The 18403-nt window shown below is 41.2% G+C and overlaps 1 protein-coding gene across 1 annotated transcript in view; it reads right to left on the reverse strand.

Moving 5' to 3' along the window:
- The window catches only part of TMEM132D (transmembrane protein 132D), an 835380-nt gene that overhangs the window by 435055 nt on the left and 381922 nt on the right, over positions 1 to 18403 (reverse strand). Inside the window, exon 3 of the mRNA XM_043902103.1 lies at positions 3039 to 3185. Coding sequence (XP_043758038.1) covers positions 3039 to 3185 — 147 coding nt within the window. The remainder of the gene's footprint in view (positions 1 to 3038; positions 3186 to 18403) is intronic.

The raw sequence follows: 18403 nt of genomic DNA on the forward strand, positions 1-18403 counted from the left end.
CCAAATGGCTCACAGTAAAAAATAATTTACATTCAGCTTTGTTCCCCAACTTCCCAGCTCATCCCCAAAGAAATCACAGTTGCCAGTCCCTCTGCTGAAAAAGTGTCCTTTTCTGGGTTTTCCCCAAATAGGTCATCAATACAGATGCTGTTATGCACCTTACTTGATATGAACAGGTATGTCAAAGACTATTCAGTATGTGTACTTACAGATTTGCATTGTGATACATAATGTAAAGGAGATATAGTCTAATTCTAGGATGTCACTAAAGGAATATTCACAGAGACTCTCACATGTAATAGATGTTGCTGTAGGGTCTAGAAACAGCTACCAACCAGATTGGTGTGGTTTTCCATCTAAAAGAGCATGCATTCTACAGCTTCCTCATTACGCAAAGCCTTCCTGGCTGTAGTGTAACAACTAGAGTGAAAAACACTGAATAAACCTCTGCATCATAACATACTTTTCTATTTCCTACTATGGGTCCAGATGATGAAAGAAAGCATATGTATTAATGCAGATATACACAAATACACATAAGTATGCCATGTATACATGTAGATACTGAAACACCTATATCACTTATATGTCCTATATACATATACTATATATATGACACATTACAAAGACATGTAATATACTGCATATGCACATACATATAATAGTCTACATATGCACACAAATATAACATATTATATATAGAGACTTGTGTGTGTTTGTGTATGTCTACATGAGTCCACATGCTTTCTTTCATCATCTAGACCCATAGTAGGAAATGGAAAACTGATATCAGAATCTACAAATGGATAAGGAATACTCTCCACAGTGAGTGGCATGATGGTATCAGAACTGTGAAGGAGTAGCTTGACATTCCATTCAGAGAATTTGTTTCTTAAAGAAGATACTAATACAGATGAAAGGGGGGAAAATGGCAAGTACCATACATTTGTATATTTCAATACGTTCTAGAGCTGTTGATTTTCTGTTTCATCTGAGGAAGTGTTAAAGCCCCTTGGGAATGCCTGTCTTAGTTGATGCATAAAAAGGCAGCTTACACCTGACATCTTAATAGGGATGAGCTACTCTTGGAAAGTTTCCTTAATTTCTCCATGCCCAAGACAGACTGAATGAATGCTTAGCCAGAAAGTCAATAAAATGTTTCAAATGATTCAAATCTCTTTGCATTTCATACATAACACTACAATCACTGCTACTTCCACTAATCCATACAGTAAATGGCAAGAAGAAACAAGAAGGAAAAAAAGAACCTTGGTTGGAATTTCTCCCAAGTCTCCCCCAGACTCCTGCAACTTTCTGGTAAAAAAAAAAAAATATGTCTGTCTATATATCTATCTGTGTATGTATCATTTATCTATCCACTCATCCATCCATCACATTATTATTTCTATAACTATCATCTATTTATTGTTTATCTATCTATCATTATTCATCTACCTACCTATCTATCCTCCCAGTTTTTGCTAACATTACAACACAAAGGAAACCCTTAAGGGAGCTGGCACCTTACTTCCCAAACCATATCACTGGCACAGACACTTTTGGATGTGACCTTATTTATGAGTTCTTGAAGGTATTCCATGTGCAGACCATTACCACGTAAAGACTTAGGGCAGTACTCGGATACAGATCTCTTCTCTGCTCTCATCTGCTCTACAAGCAAGTCTTCAAGAAAAAAAATTCTTGAAACACTGGTCACAAGAGGAAAGTCTTGACAGAGCTTGACAGTTGATAACCCAAATCTCAGAGCACCCATGTGAAACAGGAGCATGGAGGGATATCCACATTATGTCACCCCCAAATTTGCATCAAATGCTCTTTGGAAATAAATCCCCAAAGGCAAACTAGACATCAGCTGAGATTCACGACCTCTATATTAGAATAAACAATGGAAAGTAAACTTTCTCTAAACATGGATCTAGGAAGTTTAAAAAACTGACTCTAGAAATAATGCTATATAGGTAGGGTTGGTCCATTTATTATTATTTCAATTGCCAGTAATACAATGAGCAAAAAAAACCCAACCAACCCCAAAGTGGCAAAAACGGGTGACCAGACCAAAAATATTTTGTAATCACAAATACTGCTGCTGCTGCTGCTATGTCGCTTCAGTCATGTCCGACTCTGTGCAACCCCATAGATGGCAGCCCACCAGGCTCGCCTGACCCTGGGATTCTCCAGGCAAGAACACTGGAGTGGGTTGCCATTTCCTTCTCCAATGCATGAAAGGAAAAGTGAAAGTGAAGTTGTTCAGTCGTGTCCGACTCTTAGCGACCCCATGGACCGCAGCCTACAAGGCTCCTGCGTCGATGGGATTTTCCAGGCGAGAGTCCTAGAGTGGGTTGCCACTGCCTTCTCCTGAATCGCAAATGAGGTTTCAGGAAACAGAAATAAATCAAGAACCACTGAGTTTCCAAGTCTCTCTGCCCAGCTGTGAATCGACTGTTTCTAATTTGGTGAGTATCAGAGACAGAGTCACAGTTCCCTATAATTCCACAGCAGATTGTTCACAGGCCCATCAGAATATGCCCACACAAAATGCAATCCTTGCATTATATTTAAATTGACACAGCAAAGGTGGAAAGCACCTTTTCAGGCCAGGAAATCTACAAACTTTACTTGTTTGTTTGTTTGCTTTCTCGAGCAACTCCTGTTTGGAACACTTGCAAAATGGGCCGTTTTATCAGAGCTGCCCAGACTTTCCATTTTCCCTAATTGTACAGATTAGAAAGAGGTCACGTTGCCGTGTAACATCATTTGGAGATAAACTCCATCTGCATGGAGTAGTCCCTGCAGGTGACCCAGAGCTGCACTGGGACTGTAAGCAGGTCCACCATGAATAATAGCTCACCTTTTTCCAAATGAAGGATTTCATCCATCTTACCTAGGAGCGCTAATAATACAGACGCACAGCAAATGCAAACGGCAGTGAAAGTGGCTGTTAATGATTGGGGGGGGGCGGGGGGAAGGAGGCCACCAGCACTGATAATCTGAATATACGGCAGGCCATGGGGACTCACCTTTTTTCTGAGCCAGCCGATTTCTTCTGACAAACGATGACAGCAGGTGAGTACTTCCCAGCGTAATCTGTGCTCTCCTTGACTTCCCACACGGAGGGGCTGCTGGCTCTCACCCCAATGACGTTCATGCCTTTCATGACCTTTACCCTGTTGGAGACAGCAAGGGCACAGCTGAGATGCCGGTGGGGCATCCCTGGGCTACCTCTGCTTCTGGGGACACCCAGCACGTCATGGCACATTGTCGCCTGGCAGGTGTAACCCCGTGTTTAATAGAATTTCATCACCCATTGGCAATTCCATTCCAATCCATCCATCCTCATTTTTTCCTCCTGGGCATTCCTTCCTTTAACAGAAGAGCTAGAACAGAACAACAGAACGGTGACACAGGCAAGGATGGGTCACATAAAGAAATAATATTCTGATAGTGGATGGCTTTAATTAAAAAAAGACATTACCTGAATACCCGGAGACTGTTAAAATTAAATAGAAAAAAGAAATTCATTCAAACTGCAAAAGTGAATGAATAACAATGCACAGTTTTGGAAGGTCTTTTCCATGCCAGGGCCCCATACAGGGCCCTTCCTCTGTATTATCTAATTTCCCAAGCATCATTCCAAGTTCAAGGGTGGAGGACAGGCCTTGCCGTTCAGACAGTTTTGAGAAGCATGCTAGTTCATAGGAAAACAGATGCTGACAGGGTACAGAGGCATGCCTTAATTCCCCCTTTATTTTTAAGATTTTTTTTTTAACGTGGACTAGTTTTAAAGTCTTTATTGAATTTGCTGCAATATTGCTTCTATTTTATGTTTTGGTTTTTTGGCCGCAAGGCATGTGGGATCTTAGCTTCCCAACCAGGGATCGAACCCACAACCCCTGCATTGGAAGGCAAAGCCTTAACCACTGGACCGCCAGGGAAGTCCCTGCCTGACTTCTACTCTTGTGTTCCTCCCGTGACATACTCATCATCATCATTGACATCACCAGGACCATCACTCCATCATCATCACTATCACTTATTGATTCTTTTCCACAAACTGGGCACTCTTCTGAGTTCATGACAGTTTTATCGCATTTCACTCCCACATATGCCCTATGAGGTCAGGACCATTTTAATTTTCACTGAGAAGCTGAGCAACCAGGGGATCTTACTGCAGGTGATCCAGGATTTGAAACGACTCCTGAATTACAGTGTTGGTCCAACGAGTTTCAGGGCTTTCCTTGGCATCACATAAAACTTCCTCGTGCTGAAGCCACTTATTTGAGCCAGTCAATTTCTTTGTTAGCCGACACTGGCCAGTACTTGTCCTGAAATCTAACATCTTCTCAGACTTAATGACAAATTTGCCAAAGCAGGTGAGGCCTCCATACCAGACTGCTTATTATATCTCTCCTTCCCTGGTGACTCAGGCAGTAAAAAAATCTGCCTGCAATGCAGAAAACCTGGGTTTGATCCCTAGATTGGGAAGATCCCCTGGAGAAGGGAATGGTACCCACTCCAGTATTCTTGCCTGGAGAAGGAAATGGCAACCCACTCCAGTATTCTTGCCTGGAGAAGGAAATGGCAACCCACTCCAGTATTCTTGCCTAGAGAATTCCATGGACAGAGGAGCCTGGTGGGCTACAGTCCATGGGGTCGCAAAGAGTCAGACAGGACTGAGAGACTAACACTTTCATTCATTTACAGAAAGGGACAGATGACATGCTTGCAAATTTTTTCCCCAGATAGCAGAGCAGCAGGATGAGAGAGGCAGAGGATGCATGGCAGTACTGGTTTCCTCATACACCCTTATTTTTCTCTAAGAGATCTCAAGGGAATAAATATATATGAAATGGAAAGGATATAGTCAAAGGACCATGCAATAAATCGCAAACAGTTGGATGCACAAACTGCTGGGAAGAGTCATGCTTCCTGCTGTGTTTTCTTTTCTTAGTCCCTTGAGGAAAACATAAACGGATCTGAAGCAAGAAGGCCAGGGGGACAAATGGGGCAGGCTGATGGGTGACCAGGTGGAAGATGCTGCCAAGAGGGGAGCCTCAGAGGTATACGCCCCAGATTTATAGCCTTGGTACCAGTAATGACACAGAGGCAAGGAGGTGGGTTCTGAGTCTCCATCTCTAAAATCCTCATTCTTATCACCAGATGGGATAAGCCAGGTCACCCCTAATATTAGGAGCAAAGCGGGAAGAAAAGATGACACTTTTAGGGCTGGGGTTTGGTGAGAAAAGGACTTGCCTGCAAGCACGAAGAATGCAATGTCCCATATAAACAACTTGAAGACAGACTGTGCAAAGAAAAGTGAACACATCAGGTCTGAGACTGCCACCCTAGAAAGGCATGCTGGCAAGGCTGCCCTCTGGTATCTGGATTTTGAAAGGGGTTTCCTCAACTCTTTAATAAGAGGGGCTCACTAAGTCTAAATTTTTTGTATAAGCAATATAGTTGATGGCGGACTCCTGCTTTCTTTCTGGTGGTCTGAAGTTAGCATGCCTGCCAGGCAGGTGGTATCTAGGAGACCTGCCCCCAGTGAAAAAATCTTGGCTCCCAGACTTGGATGAGCTTTTCAGACAGACAACTGTTTACCTGTGTTGTCATAACTCGCTGCTGGAGGGATGAAGGGCATCTTGTACAACACCCTGAAAGGGGACTTTCCCAAGCTTGTGCCTAGTACCCTGAGACTCCACCCCGTGTCTCTTTTCCTTTTGCTGAACTCGCTTTGTGTCCTTTTGCTGTAATAAATCTTAATCCAATTATGACTGTAGGCTGAGTCCTTCGAGTTTTCCCAGCAAGTCATCAAACCCAGGGGAGGTCCTGGGGACCCCAAAACACATACTACTTTGCCTCGTCTAACAAAGACAAGAGGAATCACTGCTCACATTTGAACCCCAGCACTGAAGCTAGCATTTTTAGGTGAGCGCCATGCATAGCATTGCTTCTAGAGGAAAAACAATACAATGTTTTGTGTCATAAATAATCCAAGGAGAAACCAATATTTTGAATGAAGTCATTTATAAATTGGGGATTGTATGCACAGACTAGAAAGCCATCTGACCTTCTGGTAACACGAGCTAGGATTCCTGCCTTGCAGGAACTCACTGAAATTGCGAGCAACCAAGATGAGCGATGAAAAGAAGTTCAGTTCACTACAGATAGCTGCTATTCTATGAAGATGAATTCTAAGGGCTGCTCCAATTACTGTGCACTGCAATTTTATTGAGTCAAATTTACTTTAAATAAATAGGTCATCAACTTGGATTTGGCAATCTTTTCGTGATACAGGAGTTATTAGTACCTAAGCTTTTTCTGATATAGAATGGGCTCTTATTTTTCTTAAATTTTATTCATAAGTAGGTTATTTGGAATTCAGATACTGTTTCTCCAATGAATCATTTTTAAGTTCTTAGGGAAGAACATGGTTGCTTATTTAACCCACGAAGTACCCAATATCTGTTGCCAATAATTCCAGTGCAGCTACCCGAAGCTACAATTTATAGCATTATTTCTAAAGGGGGATTATGAAATTGAGCACTGGGCACTCAGAAATTGTGCTTTGTGGACATAGAATGTTTTCATAAGAGAAGACACATTTCTATAGCATATTTCAGATGTTCTGAAGTGAGCAAGAGGTCTCTGCTCGAGAAACATCAGTGAATAGAATACAAATATCAAGAATGAATATAAAAAAAAATTAAAAAAAAAGAATGAATGTGTGCAAGAAACGAGAGTGGTTGTTTCTCAGAGACACATCTATGGCACACGCTGAATATGGTTTGTGTTGGGCACATCATTTTGAAACATTCATCTCAGCGCTGTAAGTAGCAGCGTTTTGGAACTATTAAGATAATCCTCAGAACACATGAAATTTGGCTCTGCTGGGTCTGAACCAAATGCTACTTCCTTCTTTTGTTGATGACAACTGAGTTACTTACATTCATTAGTGGAAGTTTTATAATCTACTTGTGGTTCAATAAATACAGGTTACACTGACAGCTTCACTACATAGAGATAAACACAGCACTTGATTTCCAAAGACATTTACTATATATTTACACTTAATAGTATGTCTACTGTAGTGCCTGGGGAAAAAGCCATAATTTCCCCCCACAGAATGCACATGAACTGTGGACTGGAATAAATAAACACTGCTTGGCTTAAGGGTATATTTTATTTCAAAAATATAACAGTTATTGTATTTATATAGGTATACACACAAATATATCCATAGGTAGATACAAATATACATACAAACATAAATACACACACACATATACACACAAATATAAACACATAGATAGACACATCATATATACACAGACGGACACATACACACACACACACATATACAGATGCATATACATACACAAGGAACATATATACATATGTGTACACACAAATATACATGTATATACACATAGACATATATACATGAAAATATATGCACACACATATACACACAGGTATATACACACATATTGACATACACAGACATGTATACATGCATATAAACACACTCATATATACACACAGTGATATACACAAGCACAAATATAAACACATATATATACACACATACATGCATACATACATAGAAACACACACAGACTTATAGAAACATAATACTCATATATGTATATACACATATATCTCCTGCATTGCAGGCAGATTCTTTACCATCTAAGTCACCAGGAAGTCTACATATATACACACACAGATATATATGGACACACATAAACAAATATTATGCATACATATATGCAAATATTTATATATACATATAGGTGCATACCCATATTCACACATGCGTGTACATCTGTGCTTGTGTGTGTTTCAAATACAGTATCCAGTAACAGTTGAAACAGCCAGCAGCCTGGGATCAGAGCTGTGGTGTGCACCTGTTATTTCTGCTCTCCCACATTCCATCCTTCATATCCTGGGTAACAGAAGGATGCTACATGCTTCCAAGTGTTGTGGATTTGGTTAGTGGCATCCTTTCCAATTAACTGATGGGAAACCTGTCACTTCTCATTGGTTCATAGCCCAAAAAACCCCTTTGGTTCAAAATAAAGCTGTTTTGAATTCCTCCCTGTCTCCTTACTTATCTTCCCTCATTAATTATGGAAAAGAATTAAATACATTGTGTTTTCTCATATGAAGTAACTTTATTGTAATATTAATAGCCCACAATCACTCCTTATTCTAATTTCTAATTGATGAGGATCAATTTATGACCATATTATGTCCCACCAAGAGCACATGTTTTATAGCCTGTAACATTTAAGAACCATTTTTCAGACAAATACCATATGATATCACGTAGATGTGGAATCTTAAATATGACACAAATGAACATATTTATGAAACAAAAACAGACTCTCAGTCATAGAAAACAAAATTATGGTTACCAAAGAGGAAAGGTGGGGGAGAAGGGATAAATTAGAAGTTTGGTACTAGCAGATACAAATTACTATATATAAAATATCTCGAAAAGGTCCTACTATACAGCACAGGTAACTCTATTCAATATCCTGTAATAAACCATAATGGAAAAGATTAAAACATAGAACGACTTTCAGTCCCATCCCTACATCTTGGCCCTGCCCCAGCCAAAAATTATTTTAATGTGATCATTTATGATATAATTAACAGTCCTATGTTAATCTTGTCCCATTTTCCCTTCCTGTGACACTGGGCCCCTCTTCGCATCACTGGAATGTACTTTGCTAAATTTCTCTGCCACGACTTTGGGACTAACCTAATATATGCAGTTCAAGGCCAACAATGCTACACATGAGCAAACCCTAGCTAAAGCCGTAGGGTAAATTAGCAGGTTCTAAATCATTTCTTTTAAACCAGGGACTCATATCAGTAAATTATTCTTTAGCATTTCACTTTAATATAGATATGTTTATTTATCAAATTTATACAGTGGAAACAGTGGCTGACTTTATTTTTGGGGGCTCCAAAATCACTGCAGATGGTGATTGCAGCCATGAAATTAAAAGACGCTTACTCCTTGGAAGGAAAGTTACGACCACCCTAGATAGCATATTAAAAAGCAGAGACATTACTTTGCCAACAAAGGTGTGTCTAGTCAAGGCTACGGTTTTTCCAGTGGTCATGTATGGATGTGAGTGTCGGAATGTGAAGAAAGCTGAGCACCGAAGAATTGATGCTTTTGAACTGTGGTGTTGGAGAAGACTCTTGAGAGGCCCTTGGACTGCAAGGAGATCCAACCAGTCCATCCTAAAGGAGATCAGTCCTGGGTGTTCATTGGAAGGACTGATGCTGAAGCTGAAGCTCCAATACTTTGGCCACCTCATATGAAGAGCTGACTCACTGGAAAAGACACTGATGCTGGGAGGGATTGGGGGCAGGAGGAGAAGGGGATGACAGAGGATGAGATGGCTGGATGGCATCACCAACTCGATGGGCATGAGTTTGAGTGAACTCCAGGAGTTGGTGATGGACAGGAAAGCCTGGCGTGCTGCGATTCATGGGGTCACAAAGAGTTGGACACGACTGAGCAACTGAACTGAACTGAACTGATACTTGAACTACTGACATAATAACATGCATGCTAGAAAATACACAAAAAATATAAATAAAAATGAGATTACAAAGCAACATGGTGAGAGGTCCTATTTTTGCATCACTGCAATTTTTTGAACCACTTTGCATATTTCTTGGGGTGCACACACCCCACTTACAGGGAATTGCTCAAATCTTCTGGAACCTTTAATTCCCAATCGTGACATGAATAAACATAATGAGCAGAAGTCTTGTTATATGGAAGCAGGTAAACAAATGCACATTAATTAGGAGATAAAACTCTACTGCTGATTCCGTGTGTTCCTATAAGTACGAAGAATCTGTTTCCACACTGCCATTCTGGTAAAGCTAAATTCAGAATGAAGGCCAGTCACTTCAAGACAAGTCGTGTTTGATGGCTTGCTATCTTGAGGCATTGAAAGTCCTAGGTGGACACAAGGTATGCGTACCATCATCCCAGCTGTCAAAGGACCACATTGTGAGGGGGAGTAAAGGGCAGAAGATCAAACACGGAGTGGATCTGGTTCACACAGGTAGGGGCATTCCCCAAAACTGACAGTGGGAGAAGCCAGCAGCGGAGGAAGAGGGGGACGTGGCCTCCAGGACCCCCCCCGCCAGCCAGGTGGGAGGGAGGCGGACGCTTTTTAGCCATCGGCTGATCAACTGAATTTTCAAAGGCCCTGGAAGTGGAGATGATGTCATTCCTTATAAAGTGCAAACTAAAGGAGGGCTGGACAACTCAAGCTATGAGCCCAGGCCTGGTGTTGCCAAGTCTTTAAAATATTGAAGGGAGGGCAGAAATTCTCAGTTGTATGTGAAATTCCAAAAATGTAAAAACACCATCCTCGCTAAGTAAAGTCATTCAAGGATTGGAAGCTGGCCAGCGCTGTGACCTCTGTTAGCTGGAACGCAGGAAGATCAATCCATCATGAATGAGTGAATGAATCAATGAATCAATGAGGTATGTGACGTCATGTTACCTCAGAAGTAACACTGAGGTCTCCAAGTGCAGAAAAGCACACCTACATCCTGCCCCTCTCCACATGCACACCGGACACGATTAATAGCTTTATCATTTCTGTCCTGATTAAGGGGTTGGGATATGCTCACTCACTGCAGAAAAACACTGAGGAATACACAGAGGTAAAAGGAAAAAAGTAAAATCTGCCTGAACTTCCATCACACTGAACTTAGATCATCAAACTTTTAGTCATCATCCTGCTTTGTTCACACCTGTGGATAAAGAATGTCACCTGTCATTTCAGTAAACAAAGGACACTCTAGACATCAATCCCTCAGCTACCGCAGCCACCCTGACTGTTCACCCTGGGGGGATTCAGGATGGAGAAAAACAGGATACTGGCCCTGGACAGCTGCAGTGAACATCAAAGGAATGATTTCAATGAGCCCAGACTCTTGCATCTTCCCATACAAAGAAAAGCAGCAAAATTATTCACTTGAAATGTCTGTTTTTTGTGATTAGCAGTAATCTTTCAAAGTTCAACTAATTTTTTTTTTCCCCAGCAAAAACTCCTATATATACAGTTCCTCCCTGACCTCTTTGGAGCAGTCCCTCAGAGCAATCTGAGAGGATGTCTTAAAGTCCACCAAATAAAACGTAATTTTTGACTTTGGCACTGTACCTTTTTTTATTTTTTTGCAGTTGACACACCCAGGTTATAATTCTATAATTTTCTATAAATAAGATCGTGCCCAGGATTATTATACGGCCATATAACTTGTGCCCTGACCAACCCCAGGAAGTACCATGCATAGAAATTATGACGTGAATGGGGCCTCGTAGAGTTGAGCAGTGTACAACCTGTACAACTGTATGCAACAATCCCGATCACATAAAAGATGCTACTTTATTCACAGATCACCCTGGCCGCTCTTCTCAACCGACTCTGAGGACAAATTAATAGCTGAAAGCAGGAAGCAGGCTGGCCACCAACCAACTCAGGAGACCCCAGTGAAGAAAAGCCAGAGCAACAGAACTCTGCATCTTGACCCAAAGGGTGAGCAACATGTGATGCGAGTCTCTGGCCAGGCTGCCTGCTGGTGCAGAGGCTGAGGACTTCCTGTTTCTCCTGGAACGTCCATGAGTCACCACTTTTCATCCCAGTAAACTCAACCTGTGGGCTACCTTTGCCAGCACAGAGAGATGCTCACTAACTCTTTAAAAGCCATTGTGGAGCTTAAGGCGTCCTGTACATAGTCCCTAGTCTCTCCAAGTACCTGGTTTTCCTCTGACTCTCAGTTCACTCACAAGAAGGTTCTAGAGACCCATCTTTCCTATGGGTACATGTCCAAAACAGATGTGGTGAGCAGAGACAGGACCGACAGGACTGCACCTCACATGGAAAGCATCCCAACAGGATGAGTACGGGTGCTAACTGTTAGAAGCTTTGGAGGGAGACTTCTGTGGTGGTCCAGTGGCTAAGACTTTGCACTCCCAATGCAGGGGGCCCGAGTTTGATCCCTGGCCTGAGAACTTGTCCCCGCATGCCAAAACTAAGCATTTACATGCTGCAACTAAAGATTCCACAGCCAAATAATAAAATAAAAAATAATATTAAATTTTTTTAAAAAGGAATCTTCAGAGGAAGAGGCGACCCCCCCACCCCAATACCCTAATTCCACCAAAATGTTCAGATACAAATGCCTAAAGCAGGTCATGAATGTAATGAGTAACACTAGGTGAGTAAACTAAACTTGACTTGTTTGCTTCTCCAGTCATTGATTCATTCAACAAACACTGAGCCCCACCTGTTCTCCAGGCATCATTCACAGTCCAGGAAATTTGTTAGGCACAAAACATGTGTTCTTCCTACTGACAGGGAACTAACATTCTTGGGGGAGAGGCAGAATACATCCACACAAACCCACCCACATTTCTTATGTTGACAAATTCTATAAAGAAAAAAGGAAGCAAGACACAGAGATGGAGATCCCAGGATGAGGATGACTATCTTACACAAAGAAGGAGATCCCAGGGTGTGAGTGACTATCTTAAAAAGACTTTATTATGCACATAATACAAAAATGGTAAAGCCAGGAATCAAAACATGTGGGAAAGTAGAAGGGAAATGTATATATTTGGGGGGAAATTTGCCAGCCCCAAATGTCTCTGGCAAGCAGATTATTATCAGATGAAGACAATCATAAACCCAAAAACTCAGGAAGAAACTTTGACCCTTCCCTAAATTTCAATAGTGGTCCTGTTGCAGGAACAGAGCTATCACCAGAGATAGAGGACCTGAGAAGGACAGAGACTTGGTATGGTGGGCGGAACTCTTAGAGATCAGAGATGTCTCTGTGTCCCATGGTCTCTGCCTGGCCCAGCAAACATTTGTTCACCAAACACTTGCTTTTCCATCTCCATGTCAATTGCTTTCCTCCCCACCAAAGCACCAAACCCCTATCCCCAACATCCTCTTCAGCCAGTAGCTGAAGCTGGTGTTTAAGGTGAAGGTCTTGGTCTTTTTTCGAGTTAGTCAGTTTTCCTGGTTTCTCCAATGTATACATGTGATTACACTTTTGTTTGACTTTCTCCTGTTCATCTGTTTCATCTCAATTTAATTCTTGGACCAGCGAGAAGGACCTAGAAGGGGAGAGGAAACTTTCCTCCTCCCTCCAAAATACACATATGAATGTCTTCTAGATGTGATTTGATCTTTGCCTGGCATGTGAGCAGGAAGTACGCTTCTTGTTCCTACTGAAAAATGTCAGACCACCATCCAACCATCAAGGATGCAATTTAAATATTTCATAGCTTATTATGTGAGACTAGTATCTAACATATAGGACTCCCCTCTAGCTCTAACTGTAAAGAACCTCCCTGTGATGCAGGAGACCAGGGTTTGATCCCTGGGTGGGGAAGTTCCTCTGGAGAAGGAAACGGCAATCCACTCCAGTATTCTTGCCTGGAGAATCCCATGGACAGAGAAGCCTGGCAGGCCACAGTCCATGGGGTTGCAAAGAGTCGGACACGACTGAACAATTAACAAACAGTATATAATATAAATATGTTATGTTGACAGAACTTGATAGAACTCTGTTATGTGTTACTAGGATACATAGATCGGGGCTTCCTTGGTGGTCCAGTGGTTAAGAATCTGCCTGCCAATGCAGGAGACGTAAGAGATGCAAGTTTGAGCTCTGGATCAGAAGATCCCCTGGAGGAGGAAATGGCAAACCACTATAGTTTTCTTAATTGGAAAATTCCATAGACAGAGGAGCCTGGAGGGCTATAGTCCATAGGGTCACAAACAGTCAGACATGACTGAACACACACGCACATGCACACTGTTTATGGATTCCTTTGAAAAACCAAAGCCTTAGTATAGACAAGGTCCCTCAACACAGCTTCCCAGTAAATGATGGCTGAGTTCAGAGGCGATGGCAAAGACATGCAGAAGATGCCAAATGAGCACATCACATTTCTGGAAAAGCAGGAGAAATTATTTGCCTCATTGTTACCAAAGCAATAAGTGACTACACTCTCTGAACTGCCCATATGTCCAAGATCAGAATTAGGTCACCTCATTCTTTACATGCTATTGAGTCTCTCATCACAGAGTCACAAATACATTAGCAAACACATCACTCAAATACATCAACATTCATGAAAGAAAAAAAGCCCTATTCTTTGTTGAACATAATGAACTCTACAAGATACAGTGTGCACCACTATACTTAAAATGGATAAAAAATAAAATAACCAAGGACCTACTGTATATCACTGGGAACCCTGCTCATCGTTAGGTGGCAGTCTGGATGGGAGGGGAGTTTGGGGGAGAATGGTGACATCCGTCGCTATGCTATGCACCTGAAACTATCACAACATAATTAATCAACTATACTCTAATATAAAATTGAAAGTTTTTTAAACAGATACAGTGTGCCAAGTCCATAATGTCCATTAAAAATGGTCTATTATTATTACTATTATTATTTCCCTTGTTACATAAAAGTTTATTAGGTGAGTAAATCAAACTGGTCTCTTTGTTTGCTTCTTCGGTCATTGATTCATTCAACAAACACTTCCTGAGTCTCATCTCTTTTCCAGGCACCACTTTGAAAGCTGGACAGCTATTCTGAATCAAGTTTCACTCTCTTTTCATCTCATCCATAAAACAGTCACTACCGAACAGCCTGGTTTTCCTAAAAAACCAAAACGAAATGAAATAAATCTGAATCCATGCTGTCCCGTGGGAGGTGGAAAATGTGGAGTCAAAGTTCACGTTGGTCTCAGGAGTTCCAAATTCCCAAGGGCAAAATCTCAGCAGAGCAAGCACGATAAGTATCTGGAGAACAGCAAGCCTAGGTGGTCTTCCTCGGTGACTCGTGTTTGGAACATTAGAATCCCCGGCTCTGTTCCCAGGGCACCAAGAAGCACTGGGGGCTGGGAGGGGTCTGCCTCCAGGGTTTGGAATAAGACCTAATTTTCTTATCTCTTTTGAGCCCCAACCCTCTAATTTCACTACAGCACCTAATAGAACTGGATGGCTGTTTCCTTCAGCTTTCAAGGTTACCAGGGTTTTAGAGGGATTATTTAAATATATTACTTTAATTAAGGAAAACATTCTAAATCAAAACCAGAGTTATGGTTAACAAACTCATATTTTCAGGGGCCCTTTTTGGAGGGATTCAGTGTTAACTTTTTTCTTTTTTCATCGAAAAGAATCATACAAGCATGTTGGTAAATATTTCAACGTAACAAAAGCAGAAACACAAAAAGTTTCACTGCAGACTTCCCTCCCTGGACTTCTCCCCAGTTTAGTGCCCATTTTCTAGGAGATTAACACGTTTAGAAAAGTAGATCTTTGGAGACTTCCTTGTGGTCCAGTGCTCAAGACTTCATTTTCCAATGCAGGGGGTACAAATTCAATCCCTGGTGGGCTAGCTCGGATCCCACATGCCTCGTGGCCAAAAAAAAACAAAAAGATCAAACAGAAGCAATACTGTAACAAACGCAATAAAGACTTTATTAAAAAAACTAAAGATCTGTAGATCTTTTAAAAATACCAATGGCAACACACTGTTGCCATTATGCATCTTACCTATCAGTTCAGTCGCTCAGTCCTATCTGACTCTTTGCGACATTATCTTTTCATACATCTATATCAGCGTTTATATTCGCACTTCCTTCAATGTACTACTTCAATGTGTAGATTTATTTGAATAAAGTTTAACTGCCTGTTGGCCATCTGATGGTCTTATAGGAGGTATCTAATCTTTGCTACTATAACCAGCACTTCAGAGAATTTCCATACACTCCCAGCTTTGTAGACACATACAAGCAGGTCTACAGTAAATGTTCTTAAAAAAAAAATTGCCAAGTCAAAAAAGATGTCCGCGTTCAAGTTTGATAGAACTTGCTAAATTACCACTCAAAGAGATTCTACCAATTTGCACATTCACTGAGAATGTCTTAATGTGCCTTTTGATCACTACAGATCTAATACAAACAATACTTCATTAAGTTTGAGTTTCACTGAATATTTTTCATATACCTATAACTTTTTTTTTTTTTTTGCTAAATATCTGTTCACATCCTTTGTCTATTTCTCTATTGTTTTCTTGGTCTCAGAAGACTCTTGAGAGTCCCTTGCACAGCAAGGAGATCAAATCAGTCAATCCTAAAGGAAATCAACTCTGAATATTCATAAGAACTAAGGCTAAAGGTGAAGCTCCAATACTTGGGCCACCTGATGCAAAGAGCCAACTCACTAGAAAAGACTGATGCTGGGAAAGATTGAGGGCAGGCAGAGAAGGGGTCAACAGAGGATGAAATGGTTGGATGGCATCACTGACTCAATGGACATGAGTTTGCCAGCAAACTCTTGGAAATAGTGAAGGACAGGGAAGCCTGGTGTGCTGCAGTCCATGGAGTCACAGAGTCAGACATGATTTAGTGACTGAACAACAACAATAAGAACATGTATTAGTAAGGAAAATAGTCCCTTGATCCATCAGGAACTCATTTTAGTGCAAGAAGTTAATGAAAGAGGGATCTTTCTTTATCTTTTCTCTGTATGGGTTTTATCAGCACTGTTTATTAAATGATTCCCTCAGTATTTGATTTAAAATGCCATATTCAATATGCACTAAATTCGCCTTTTTATGCTTATTTTTGGCCTCTCCACTCACTTTCATCGATCTGTCTGATCTGTCTTCGCATGAACCAGTACCCAAATGTTTTACACGCAATAGTGTATGACATTTTAATATCTGATAGAGCTATTTCCTTCTTATTCTCCCCATTTCTTCAGGAGTATTTTGATGCCTATTTCAACAAGAAGCATTTCTGTCAGCACATCTTCAAAGGTGGCCTTTCAGTTTCCAAGAAAAAAGAAAAATTTGCCTTTGTAATATCCCTCTCTGAAACTGAAGTACATACACGTCAATCAACTATGACAGGTGATGGCCACGGCAGAAGTTATCTCTTGCAAAGATAACAGGTTATGTGTGTTAGCATTAGGGTGACAGCTGGATTCGAACATGACACTGACTGCTTCACACGCCAGGTTTTCGAGGACAGTGATAGCTTTCCAGGGATTTGTGGTTTGCCTTGAAAGTATTCCAATTCTTTGGGAACAGCCTTGGGTCCATGTGTCCAAATGGGGCTACCTCGGCCAATCAGAACTCTTCTTCCTTCTGGTCACGGTGGTCTGGTCCAATCAGATTGATGGGCTCAGGAATTTCCCAAGAGCCGCAAGAAAAGACTATCCTTCCGCCTCGACAGATCCTCACTAGCACGTACGTTGTCATATAGGACACTTTGTGACCCTTTTTTGGGACCCTTTAGACCATAGCCCTCCGGGCTCCTCTGTCCATGGGATTTTTTTCAGGCAAGAATACTGGAGCAGGTTGCCCTTTTCCTCCTCCAGGGGATCGTCCCCATCCAGGGATCAAACCCAGGCTTCCTGCACTGGCAGGAGGATTCTTTACCCACTGAGCAATCAGGGAAGCCTGACCTAACCAGAGCCTTTTTTTCTTTTCATTTTTATCTTACTTTTTTTAAAAAGCAGTAAGAACACTTAGCCTGAGATCTACTCCATTAACATATTTTTAAGTGCACAATACTGTATTGGATTTATTATATTTAAAAAGACTCTATTTCAAAATAAAGTCGCATCCACAGGTACTGTGAGGTAGGAATTTAGGGGCACACAATTCAACTCACAGCAAGGTCAATTCAGTTGGTTCTCTGCAAACTCTAGTGGGCAGCCTCTTATTAATGCAGTTTCACCCAAACATGATGGACTATTAAAATTTGTTCTACATGATATTCTCCAACTAGAAAGCATCCAGTGAATAAGTTAGTGCATGGGTCTTTGCTTAAAATTTTAATGTTGAAGTAGCACTTTTTAACAAATTAAGAAACTTTATTTTTTAGAGCAGTTTTATGTCTACAGCAAAACTGAGCAGAAAGGAGAGGTTGTTCAGGTACTCCTTGCAAGCTCGACACACACACACACACACACACACACACACACACACACACACACACACACACACACACACACACACACACACACACACACACACACACACACACACACACACACACACCCCCTTCCCATCACTGACATCCCAGAATATAGTGGATAGACTACAATAACACCTCATCATCACATCTCATATTGTGTTTCTGGAGAGAAAAATCAATACACCACATAAAAGAATCTTGTCCAACATAAAAAGTAAGATGTACAGTTGCCAAGAAGGAGGGAGAAGGGAGGGAGGGATGGATCTGAGTTTAGGGTCAACAGATGCAAACTATCATATATAAAATGGATCAACAACAAGA

Source organism: Cervus elaphus, chromosome 5 (assembly GCF_910594005.1).
Source record: "Cervus elaphus chromosome 5, mCerEla1.1, whole genome shotgun sequence".
Taxonomy (NCBI): domain Eukaryota; kingdom Metazoa; phylum Chordata; class Mammalia; order Artiodactyla; family Cervidae; genus Cervus; species Cervus elaphus.